We start from the raw sequence: 13,146 nt of genomic DNA, 5'->3' as shown, positions 1-13,146 counted from the left end.
TTGCTTTTGTCAAACACACATTTTCAAGGATAGAAAGCCCATACTAAAAACATGCAGCAGAATTACACACTCATATATATTCTCACATACATCCTCAGATAAGGGCCATGTAGCTCAGGGGTAGAGTATCTGCTTTCCATGCAGAATGTCTCATGTTCAATCCCTGGCGTTTCCAGGCAGTGCTACGAAAGACCCATGCCCGAAACACTGGAAAGTCACTGGCCCACAGTCTCTCTCTCTCTCTCTCTCTCTCTCTCTCTCTCTCTCTCTCAAAATAAAATAAAAATAAAATGCCCTTCATAGCAATATGGAGGTCTACTGCCAGTCGGTGTATACAATACTGATCTTATAATTGGGTATGTTCCTATGGAATAGCGTACCTGTAATGCTAACTTATTGTGGCCAGTAACAACTAATTGAAAAAGGAACTCAAAGTTAGTTAGTGAAATTTGACAGCCAGCACTCTGAAAATCAGTTCATCCCCAGTGAAATAATAGCTTTCTACATTTTGTGTTTGGCTGTCTTTGCCTTCATAGGAAAATTTAAACTGAATGGCACCTTTAAAACAGAATTATTTGTTTCTACTTTCTTTACTGGAATGAAAAACGTGATGCAGAAGACCATAGTAACCCCCCCCCCCCCAATCCTGATAAAACTCTTAGCTTAGCAATGGAATATAAGCATGGCCTTATTTATTCTCTCATATTTTAAGTACTTTTATCAACCATTATATTTTAAATAAAACAAGCCTAAAGGATACCTGTATTGGAAAACAAGGGCTCCTGTTTTCACATGTCCATTGGCAGTCTGCTTCTCCCAGAGAGGAAGGCCGATTTACACTCTGTGGTGTAAATGCAAGGTCATGACTGATGTATTGCCCCCACACAGTGATCATATCAGAATGTCGCTCATCTTCAGTAACAGCCTCATTAGATACCTCGATAATGTTTCTTGTCACTTCACGCACCTGGAGAAAAAGAGTTAATTGAGTTGGCATGTGAGACACTATTTACTTTTCATTCAATAGCCAAAGGGGGTGAAAGCAACCAAGAACTGACCGCTTTAGCCAAAATAACGTAAGTCACAAAGCTGTTCTATTTTTTTTTTTAAAAAAATTCAGTTTTATTAAATTGTTAAACATGTACAACTTAAACAACTTCTCTCTCTCTCTTGGCAAAGTTGTTTTGAGGCAGGGATAGAGAAACTGTGGCTTTCTGTGTTGTTGGAAACCAATCAGCCTGAGTCAGGCTAGACAACGGTGAGGAATGATGGGACTTATGGTTTGGTAACATCTGAAGAGCCATAGGTTCCTCAGTCCTGCTCTAAGCGGTAAACAAGAAGCCATAGGTGCTAACTTCCTGGGGCCCTGGGTGCCTGAGCACCCACAAATTCCCCATGAAGGGGCCAGGCATCCACAAATTTCACTGCTAGGGCCACACAGGCTGCATGGCACCCACAGCCCCAGGCAGCCACGGTCGCAGGGCCAAGCTGCCACTCCTGGAGAAGCTTGTCTCTAATTTTTAGGCAGAACAAAGGGCCTTATTATGTGGTAGCTACATTAGCGCTGCGATCCTGTGCGAGTCTGCTTAGAAGCAAGTCTCATTTGTTACTGTTCGGTGGGTGGGTTTTATTTTTTCCTTAATCACATTCTCTCTTGTGCTGTGGCTCTATGCCTGGAAACTTTGTTGATGCATGGTATAGAAATCTCTTATTAAAAAATACACGTTTTAATGATTTCACAGAGTACTAACCGACGGCAATGGAAATCCATTATGTAGGAAACCATAATTCCATCCTTTGGGCTGACTTAGTCCATCTTCATAAACTGGAGGAAGCCATCTAGCCAGAGCTGTGTTGGAGGCTCCCCATCTAGGATGTTCCCTATGCAATTAAAACGTTTTAGAATACATTTTGATACAACCAGCAACATTAACTGCAGCAGGTATGTGGGCAAATATTCAAAATCTATGGGTTCATTCAGTGACAGATTTATGAAAAGCAATCATATGCAACTCCTTAAGCTTGAGATATGTATGGAACAAGTTTAAGGTTTGTTTTTAAAAGTCAGCTATCCCCTGCAAAACTTTTTATAGCTGGAGGCTGTGGCCAGGATCCAAAGTGTCATGGAACAAATTCCACTTTCTCAATCGAGCTTTGAACTTGTGGGTATCAAACAGGCAACACTCCATACCACACGATACACCTCTCTTGAATATGGGGGGAATTTTCAAAGGAATTTGCAGTATGGCATAAGGAAAGGGGAAGGGGAGAGGTCAAACATTTTGCTTGGCATGCCCAAGTCCTTCAACACTCCTGAAGAAGTAACTCTTTGGATCCTGGCCTGTAAGCACAACTCATGTTATTATGACCTCTTGGAATATGGCTCAAGAGCAAGAAAGAAAACTAAGGTCTCAGGGAAATCACCCAAAGCCATGTGATTATTGGGAATAAGGAAGGAAAGAGGTTGAAAAAGATGAGAAATTTCATGTTGAATGAAGGGCAATTTCATGTCCATGCATACACAGCTGCATAGGTTTGATGGGCTATGGCAAGCCCTTTGCTTATTTTCAGAGCTCCCCAAACCTGGGTGCAATTAATTCTTTCTTTGTGCAAAAGGCATAGGTGAAAGCACAAAGTCCCAAGTAAACTTCTCTGAGTGCCTAAAACAGCTTTCTCATTCTCTTTCCCTCCAGATGTTTTGTAGTAGAGCTGCCACATTCCCGTGCCACTCCCCATGCTAGCTGGGGCTGATGGGAGTTGCAGTGCAATAACTTCTGGAGCTTCTGGGAAGGCTGCTCTAAAGAATGAGCAAGGAATGATGATGATAGGAAGAACATATATTTATTGGAGCACCAAACAAAAAAGACTGTTCTTTCTATATAGGAGTCCCTGCAAGGTGCAACTGTACAGAAAGACACAGATGATCTACACAAAGTTAGTCATACACTTATGTTTCTGTAGGGACACTTAATAGGGAACAATTATTTTAGTAATACTTCATTGATCTTCAGTATACAAAAGGGCTCAATTTGCAAAGCAATGTGGGACAGTAATACATTTAATTAACTGCGATAATTCACATTTGAAGGTTGACGTACGCCTTAATAAAGCATTCAGATTAGTTACAGCTGATTTGTCTTTATTGAAATGGCATAAAATACTGCACATAGTGCTATTTCACTCAATTAAAAGTAATGATATGTTAATTTAACAGCTTAACCAGTGATTTTCTTCCTGATTGCTTTAATATTTTAGCAGATCACTGGAATGTTACTGGGGTAAGAAACCTTTCTTTTCAAAAGTGGTGGGAAGGCAAACAGAACTGCAAACACATTCTGTGTGCTTGTGGATTTGTTCCCTCAGCTGAAACAAATGGGGAAACTCGAATCTTCAGCAACATGCGTGAGAGTGCTGTGTTCAAGGAAATATCCATAGTGAAGTGTAGGGTACAATCTTTTGACACAGTCCATCATCTGGCAAAGGCAACCTGTGTTCATAGAAAGCTCCAGTTCACAGCCTGAATGCAAATCTACACTTTATATATTTCTTTATATGCAAGGTTACTTAATCTAACTATATCTTAATACCAAATTGCCAGATTCAATATACATGTAACATTAAAGCACTTACTGGGGCTCCTCAAAGATGGTTCAAGGTTTAAATGATATTGTACATTCCCATTCCCATGACATTTACAGTCAACAGATGTAATGTGCTAAACAGCAAACATTTATCCTTAATAGCGAGTAACTGCTACAACTACATTTTTCAAACGAGCCTGTACATACTCTAAGGATTCTCAAATGAAGCAAACCCAGAGAGTTTCAATGTGAAACTAAGTGAGTATGGAAGCCCAAGCAAAAACAAGGGAGGCCAGCCTGTTTTGCACTACAAGGGGGGCAGTCAACATAATTATACCTGTTGCTGTAAGATTTACCTGTTCTGGCAAGCTCCGGTGATATGTCTGTATTTCCTGGTCATACAGTTGTCTGGGCATTTTGGTGGCAGCATGTAAGGCAGACATCCAGATACATTGGTAATCATCATGAGAACATCAGCAGGTAACACATCTGGAAATTAAAAACATGGCTTCACTCTTTGTGCACCACATTTGACTACCATTCATTATCTGTGGAATGCTCTCCCCAGCAATGTTCACCTGGCACCTTCTTTGACATAGTTTCGTTGCCACAGAAAATCTAATCTTTCCCCCAATGTTTTTGATAGACAAAAATTGTTTTGTGGCTAGTATGCTGCCCAAACTTCCTGTGTCTGTTTTGGAAGTTGTTTTATTCTCTCTTCAATAGTAGAATATTAATGTTTTTAAATGTGTTGTCTCTTGAAAGGCTTTCGGTAACAAGTGGCTAACAACTCTAATAATACTGCAATTACTGGTGCAACACCATTCAAAATACTGATACAAGAATCATACTACACACACACACACACAGAGAGAGAGAGAGAGAGAGAGAGAGAGAGAGAGAGTTTGAATGCCAGTTGCATATTTGAATAAAATGCAAATATTTTTCTTAAGTGCTTGTTGCTTAAAAAAAAAAAGTCCAGAAACATTGTTAAACTGTATACTCAAGCCAAACAAAATAAACGTTTTAAAGCATTCCTGAGATGAACTTCACGTCATGATCTCAGACATCAATACAAGTGTTCTTTGTTATTTGGAGTATCTGAATTTCTTCCCTGAAGCACAAAAAGCGCCCTCTTTTTCACAGTTCAATTGTCTGCACAGGCCAGATATGAATTTAAGTCCTACCTGCAGCAAAATAAGACTAGAATGAAGTCAATACTGCTTTAATCTAAGAGGCACAACCCTTAAGGAGCCACAAGGGATCCATGTGAGCATCTGCTTGTGCTTACCACTTGGAAGCAATGAACGTTTATGCTTCTGGTGAAGTTTTCCTTTCAAATCCTGCATCGAAGCTTCCATGCTTTCGGCCGCTTGAGAGATAGCTTGAGTCTCTTGATATGGATATTTGGAAAATGCTAAAAACTGTGAAGGCGCCATTGTATCATGTCTTTTGAGAAGCCTACACAAGAAAGAAATAATGGTGATTAAAAAACCCTTTAATTACACAGTCATCTCTTAGGGTTTTCATGGGTGCGCTTACTGCTCCATCCTGTCACCCAGAACTATTGTTTATCAGCTTCTCTTCACAGGTATTTTAAATACAAAATTTTCTCTCTGTTCAAGCACATTCCTGGCCTTTTAGATTCAAGAGTTCTATTTCTACTTCAGTCTGTGCTTCCTATCATAGACTGAAAAAGCTGTTCATGGTATATTTATTGTATGCATTTATTATACTCTGTTTAGACATACATAAACCTAGAACTCACAAACTGTGGACAATGTTTTAATTTGCTGGAAGCCACCAAGAGCAGCTGGGGCAACCCAGTGAGATGCAAATAAATGATTATTATTATTAATAATAAAAACAAATAATAAAACAAATAAAAACAAATCATAAAAAATAATAAAAACAAAAGAAAACAAAGAAAAAAATAAATAAATAAATAATAAATAAATAAATTAAAACAAATCAATGATTATTATTATTAAATCCATAATTTGGTTCATTTTATTAGATCTGAGACCAGTTAGATATGTGAGACACTGGACGTTACACAGAAATCGGGTTCTACCTTGAGTAAGAGCACGTGTTGTGGTCGGGCCCTGGCAAGACACCTTCCTGGTCAGTGGGGTGGGGCCGCTAGCTGGCCTTAGCTGCAATAGGGTCAGGAGGTGTTGCTGGGCAAAGTTAAATGTTGCAACTTGTGATGGACAGCCCAGCGTCCTTTATATTGCTCTGCACGCAGGGTGATCTTCCTCTTGGCTGCGAGCTTCGGATCACCCCCCCCCTTTTCATAGGCCTCTGCTTTGACCTTGCAACTGCCTGTCATGGGGTCATCTGCTTTTGGGGCAGGGGCCCAGTAGGAATTTTTCCATTTGGCTGATTGGCTGTTGCTATCTGGTTTTTGCCTACTGCAGTAACAACTTGTCACAACTTGTAAGGTTGGCGGTTAGGCATTGGTTATTGTGTTGATTACTGGATGGGTGGTGCCCAACTCCAGAATCATGGTGATGATGGTACAGGGAATTCCGTTAAAGGAATCCAGCAGCTCTTTATGCTTTGTCTGAACCCACGGTAGGGGATAGGGCCGTAGCCAGAGCCCCTGGGACCTCTGGGGAGAGTGAGGCTTTGCCCCCAGCCTCCTTAACTCTCCCCAGGGGGCATTCTCCCGACGCTGACTGGATGTCAGCTCTGTCCCGGCGGACAGCTAGTCTGAACCAATGCCTACGCAACCACTCACAGAATTCGTATTTCAATAAAGTTGTGGCCTAAATTATTTGCCAAAAACCCAAACAAAATTAATGTCTCCAGTGTGAATTCCTTGGGGGTGGCTTGAGGATCTCGACACGCAAACAGTATTTCTAGAGGGATTTTTGTGCCTGTAAATATTGGCAGTGTTAATGTTAATTGTAAGCAAATAAATGTGTGTTCTGTCATTACAGAATTTCAACACCTGGTACATGGGGGGAAGGGGGGAGAGCCAGGTAAAAATAATGCAGTCTGAAAGGAAATAAAACTAGAAAAGAAATCTATTTCCCTATAAGGATTCAAGTTCAAGCTGAGGTCACAAATGAAACTTGTTCACTCAGCGCAAGTTCTTCCAAAACTTAGTTCATTAAATCAGCAAACATAACCCTGAAATCCTTTCTATGGAATGATTAAGAGCTTCCCAATCTGAAACTGGATGAGAAACTGCCTCTTCAACCCAGGAGTGCTTTTTCATCCTCAAGGGCAGTGCTGAAACTCATTTGTATTGTACTGCCTCTTTGCTTCAGTTATTTGCGAGATAAACATTTGGGTTTTCACAGTGCTGTGCACCCTGTTACTTTCTGAAGATCAAATCTGAAATATGCACTTTCCCCTTTCTTCATTGTTTCCCACTCTGCCGCCCCCCCCAACCTTTCATAGTTTGAAAGTTCTTGGTCTCAATGCAACACTGATGCTTCAAAATCAAGAATTATTAAACTTTGGTAAAGAACACCCCTTCAGGGCACAAATTAACATTGTTCAGCATGCTCTCCCTGAACATTGCTGAGAATTTGGAACACACACTCAGGTTACAAAATTAATGATTTGTAGATTACTTAAAACAGTGCAAATTTCTATTTTCATTCATGTAATTTAGTGAATGTTCAGTGCAATGTTTTTTGCTGCTCCCACACAGCTGCGATATTGAGTTTACACCTGTACATACCTCTGTTATAAAAAAATTAAAGGTGCATACACATAGCAGACACACACTCCACAGAAAACCAATCCGTCACCCTTCAAATTTTATGAAATATTCCTTGAAAAAATTTACACATTATTTTAGCATAGAGAACAATCCCAAAAGCAATCTTGGCCCTTCTAATTACTCAAGTATTTCCTCTGCAGAAGAAAATATCTTGGAGAAACCTTTCACAGTAGTTCTTTTCACTTACAAATCCTGTCTTAAGGGCCTATTTTGTGTATGAATAAGGTATGCCTGCAAGAACGAAAGTATTTACCATCTCAAAAGAATGGCCAGGTTGCCCAGGCAAAACATTATAAGGTACCTTGACAGACAGGAGAGAGCCACTCTCAAATTTTTGTTGTAGACCACCTACTTATGTGATCTATGTCACTCAATGGATCATCACCTTGTTGTGGTGAGTGCGTTTGCAAGTTCCTATGACACTTGCAAGGGATGCAGGTGGCGCTGTGGTCTAAACCACTGAGCCTAGGGCTTGCCGATCGGAAGGCTGGCGGTTCGAATCCCTGCGACGGGGTGAGCTCCCATTGCTCGGTCCCAGCTCCTGCCAACCTAGCAGTTCGAAAGCACGTCAAAGTGCAAGTAGATAAATAGGTACTGCTCCGGCGGGAAGGTAAATGGCGTTTCCGTGCGCTGCTCTGGTTTGCCAGAAGCGGCTTAGTCATGCTGGCCACATGACCCGGAAAAACTGTCTGCGGACAAACACCAGCTCCCTCAGTCAGTAAAGCGAGATGAGCGCTGCAACCCCAGAATCGTTCGCGACTGGACTTAACTTTCAGGGGCATAGCTGTCAAGTATCCCGTATTGGCCAGGATTCTCCCGTTTTTATACGCGTTTCCCGCTTTTATCCCGGATGAATCAAAATCCCGTATTTTCCCGGGTTGTGGGCGGGGCGCGGCACGCTGGCCAGGCTGGACAAGTGTTGTTATTCCCCATCATCGTACCATAGGCGTAGCCAGGATTTTAGTTACGGAGAGGCAGAACGTCAGATTTCTATTGATTTTGATTTATTAGGGGGGGACCTGTCCCGCCCCCTTGGCTACGCCCATGAACGTAGCTACCTTTACTTATCAACACTTCCCATGCAGCCCCCTCCTGTATACAGGGGGAAGAATCAATACCCCTTTTTTGCGGAGGATGCACCATAGAGTTCTGCAGGCAGGAGAGGCGCATTCCGTCACGTGCTTCTTCCTGTGGCCGCGCTCTGAATTTCCGGGTTGGGCCATTCCTATTGCGCTCGGCGCTCGACGCGATTGGCCCTCTGGCTGACCGAGGGGCGGGATGAGAACGGAGCCCTCTGGTGGCGCGTGGGCGGTCCCATGTTAAGGACGTGCCCCTCGCGCCCTGCGATTGGTCACGGCGTTCTCCGGGCGAGAGGAGACTAAAGTGGCGGGATCGGCGCCTGAGTCCGATGCTCCCATGCCGCTTGTCAGGATGAGCCGTGCAGGGGGGATCCTTCGCTGGAGGAGGGCGAGCGCACTTCGCTCCTCTCTGCCTAGCGGAGCCCTCGCGGGAGAGCGGCCTCCCTCCGGAGCCGGTAAGCGGGACAGCTGGTGGAATTTTTTTTTTGGGGGGGGGGAGCGTCATTTGATTGCATGCTTGGTTGTTCTGCAACCTGTGCAGGGGGCAGGAGGCGAACTCCCGGTCTCGCCGGGCAACGACTCCCCGGCGCTTTCAGACCGCCTCTTCCTCTTGTGCTGCGCCGAGCCCCAGCATGGGAACCGGGACTAGAGGGACCCGGACTCCACCGCCTCTGCCCCGCCGCCTCTCGGCTCCTCGCCCCGCCCACTTTTGCTTCTGGCTCCGCCCACCACTGCCATGTGACTCTCAGGTGAGGCTGCTGATCCCTTATTTTCAGATCCGAAAGTTGACAGCTATGGTCAGGGGTCCTTTACCTTTTATGACCCTTGTGAGTGAAGCCATTGGGAGTCTCGTACTCACAGCAGGGTCACCCAAGGCAGTAAGGTCAAAGGGGAGGAAGCTAGACCAAGAATGATCCAAGATGTCCTTAACGGCAGAACAGGCAGAAGATAACAAGTGGTATGTTACGACGGCTGTGAAGGCAGATGAAGGCTGCAGCAGATAAGAATGCCTAAGAAACAGGGACTGGCCCAAGATCATCCAATGAGCTTTAAGGCTTTGTACCTGGGTTTCCTCCAGTTCTCCTCTGGAACCCCAACCACAACACAGTTTAACAGTTTGTTGTAAGTTATGTGGGCCTTGTTTTGCTGCAAGTTGCAGTTACAAAGTTGGGAGAAGAATTAGAATACTTAAAAGAATTTCTTGCCACGAGCATAGATTCTAATCATCCATAAGTTGCTCGTTTTCTACCACCCTCGTGATTTCTGTGCCTGCATGATCTGGAATCAGTGCTTTAATCAGTATAAATCTTTTTTCTCCTCTTTAAGCCTATTATTATAATCCAGAGTCCCATATAAATTATGATGTGCAGAAGGCTTTTTTTATTATTCTGTCCTGCCTTGATGCAATAGTAAGTTGAATGTAGACAGGAAATTCTGTAAGCAGGCACCTGCAAGAGATCACTGAGCAAGGCCAGGTATGTGGTTGCTACCTCACCTTTCTCTTCTTTTGGTCGTTTCTTCACCTTGGATAGAAGCGGTTTCCTGCAGAGTTCTCCTAATTCCATGCTCTTTTGCTTTTCCTATGCATGTTTAAAAGAGAGTCACCACAGTACCAGAGCATAATTTGACATAATTTGCAATAGCAATACACAAAAGAATGCAACATACCATGAATGGGCCAGAGAAGACATCGCCTCTCTTCATTTGGGCTATACGGCATGCAGGCTCACTTTTGTGAGCTACATCAGGAAACAATGCCTATTCTGCTTTCCCTTCATGAGGTCATCACCAAAATACAGTAAAATACAGTACAATGCCCCATTTCAAAATTTACACTGGTTACTGTCAGCAGAGATTCCACCAGAAGCAGCTTCCTCCCATTAGTTTGTGGGTGGCCCACCTTTTCTGTAGTGGCTCCCAATTTGTGGAATGCTCTCTCCAGGGAAGTTCACCTGGAGCCTTCATTATACAGTGGTGCCTCGCAAGACGAAATTAATTCGTTCTGCGAGTGCTGTTGTATAGCGAAAATTTCGTCTTGCGAAGCACCAACGGGGGAAGAGCGGTTTGACAAAAAAAATAAAAAATCACGAAAATTTTTCGTCTTGTGAGGCAAGCCCATAGGAAAATTCGTCTTGCGAGTCAGCCTTTCACTAGCGAATGCCTTTCGTCTAGCGAGGCATTCGTCTAGCGAGGTACCACTGTATATTTTTTAGGCACTAGGCAAAAAATCTTCTTCTTCAACCAGGCCTTTGGCTGATTAGTACCTTACAGATTGGGGTGGGGTATAAATTTTGTGGGGTTTGTTTTTTTTTTTTTTGCTGGATACAGCAGAGACTTTTGCAGCAATGGAAACTCCCTAACAGCAGAGCCAGCACTGAGCCTCAAGGGTAGGCATCCCCAACCTTTGGCCCTCCAGATGGACTACAATTCCCATCATCCCTGACCACTGGTCCTGTTAACTAGGGATCATGGGAGTTGTAGGCCAAAACATCTGGAGGGCTGCAGGTTGGGGGTGCCTGATCTAGGGTTTGGAATGTTTTGTAAGACTCCTAACTGCTGCAGCTAGTGGACCACATCAATACACAATTAGGAATGGGGCCCTTATGTTAAGCCTTCAAAGATGGAAGTAATAAATGAAGTGTTAATTTTTTAAAAAAATAGCATGCCATGAGATACAATAATTTAAAACTACACATTCAGAACTTTTTCGGGACAGAAAAGGTGAATGACTTTTATTTACCCCCAAACAGGGGAATAAAATCCTATAAAGATTCTCAATAAAGTAAACCAAGAGGGGTCTTTTTTTAAAATGATATTAGGGTTTGTTTTTGTTTTTTTTCAAATACCTCAAATGATACTTAGGGCATTATGTGTGCCCCTCTTCCCCCTACATTGTAAATAATATTTTCGTTTTCACTTACTGAATAAGTCATTCCTGCCCCATTGGACCAAAGCAAGGAAAACAGCCACACTGACCATTGTTATTAAAATTATGAAGAAAATGAATACTCTCATCTGAAAAATAATGAAAGCAGTACAGTGAATGAAACCAGGACTACATTTTATAAAAGCAACATATACATAAATAGTTTTATAGCTGTGCAAAATCTGATCCTATTAAAGTCTCTTTAAAGATTCAAATAATCAGAAGTTTAACCTTCACCATCCAATCTATGTAAAAATAAATAAAACAAGATACAAAAGTTGCAACAAACTGATTAAAGGTTTTCTTACAATCAAGAGACATTTTTGTTAAATTAGTAAACTTACTTTGCATAGTGTTTAATTAAAGGAAAACGGGCACAGAGTGAAACAAGATAACAGAGGTTTGCTTAAAATAAACATTTCAAATAAGATGCCTCCCATATTCCAATTAAACTTCAAAACAGGTCACATAATTCCATTATTATGTTTTATTTGCTTTTTTTTTAAACACCTTGAAAACTTTCTAGATTGAAATCGCTGTAATTCAGAAGAATCACATTAAAGCCAATGCATGTTGTTTGTAGGAAGTTGGTTGTTGGTTGCAGCTGGAGGGGGGGGGATGCATATTTTATAGATGAACATAATTTACACTACATAATTAAACCTAAAGGCACATGCTTTTGGAACAGAGTTTAACCATGGTTCATATATGCCCTTTCATCAGTTGATAACTGCAACATCAACCAATGACTTCTACATATGTCTCTGATCAGTGATCTAGTACCAAAGATAAAATTTCAATATCACCTCAATGCTTTTCGGTAGAGCGCTACTATTCCATTATAAACCATCAAGTCTATGGTAACCAGTTCAGGAGTAGAAAAACTACTCAAACCATCTTAAAAGTTTGGTTTCACCTTTACAATATACTGATGGAAAATCCTACATGCATATTTAATTGTCACACTGCTTGTGTGTGTATGATTCAAAAATTCCTGCATGAAATATTGCCCACAAAACACACACACCAAGGCAAGTGTTTTTACATATTTCAAGCTAAAAATGTGGGCTCCAAGAAACAAAAGTTTTAGAATCTGACCTTTTTTCCTGCTGAAGTTCTGCAGCTGTGTTGTTTATCACTGGCACCAATTCTCCTGAAACACTACAGTGAAATTCTTTCCAAGGCTCCAGCCTTCAGTATAAACTTGCTCTATGCATGAATAAGCCTGCCAGTCTTCAGTATGAACTAGCTGTATACTTCTGTTCGAGTCCTGCTTTGTAGGCTTCTCATGGGCATCTGGTTGGCCATTGAGAACTAGATGCTGGACTACATCACTCTTGGCAAGGTGCAGAAGGGCTATTCTTACGTTCTTACTGAAAGTGATTTGATACACTGCCATTGGCCCATTTTATTTCTATTTTTGCGCATATAATGCAGCATTTCATCTTCATGGTTTGCGTTCCGATAATGTGTTTATTCTACCACGCTAATATTGCACGGCCCCCTTCCCTTTAGTTTGGAATTCTGGAGTTTCAGTGTTTTGGACTACATTTTAACCTGAGTTGTATTTGCAGAGGAGCAGGCAAGGTAACAGGTACTGAGAATGGCATTTGCATCACTGTTGGTTGGGTGCCTCACATGCCACCCACAGTAGCTGCCCCAGTGTGAGCTGTACGAAGGGGGCCTCTGCATGGCAGCAGTGATGGAATGCCCTCCATCCAACAGGATGATTAAACCCTCCTGCTCCTGGTTGGGCATTAGGGAGGGTGGAGATGCAGCATTTGACATCCTGACCAGATGTTTAATTAGAGTTTAGCCCTG

The 13,146-nt window shown here is 42.3% G+C and overlaps 1 protein-coding gene across 1 annotated transcript in view; it reads right to left on the bottom strand.

Annotated features, from left to right (window-relative positions):
* TPO (thyroid peroxidase) overlaps positions 1-12,463 on the bottom strand; it is a 61,900-nt gene extending 49,437 nt beyond the window's left edge. Inside the window, exons 1-7 of the mRNA XM_033145369.1 lie at positions 12,424-12,463; positions 11,321-11,414; positions 9,895-9,979; positions 4,873-5,042; positions 3,938-4,070; positions 1,752-1,881; positions 761-967 (exon numbers count right to left, since the gene is read on the bottom strand). Of these exons, the coding sequence (XP_033001260.1) occupies positions 761-967; positions 1,752-1,881; positions 3,938-4,070; positions 4,873-5,042; positions 9,895-9,979; positions 11,321-11,414 (819 nt within the window). The 5' untranslated portion in view covers positions 12,424-12,463. The remainder of the gene's footprint in view (positions 1-760; positions 968-1,751; positions 1,882-3,937; positions 4,071-4,872; positions 5,043-9,894; positions 9,980-11,320; positions 11,415-12,423) is intronic.
* Between the last annotated feature and the right edge of the window lie 683 nt (positions 12,464-13,146).

The sequence above is a fragment of the Lacerta agilis genome, chromosome 3, assembly GCF_009819535.1.
Source record: "Lacerta agilis isolate rLacAgi1 chromosome 3, rLacAgi1.pri, whole genome shotgun sequence".
Taxonomy (NCBI): domain Eukaryota; kingdom Metazoa; phylum Chordata; class Lepidosauria; order Squamata; family Lacertidae; genus Lacerta; species Lacerta agilis.
Note: the sequence above shows the minus strand (reverse complement) of the source record. Positions and strands in the feature narration are given on the sequence as shown.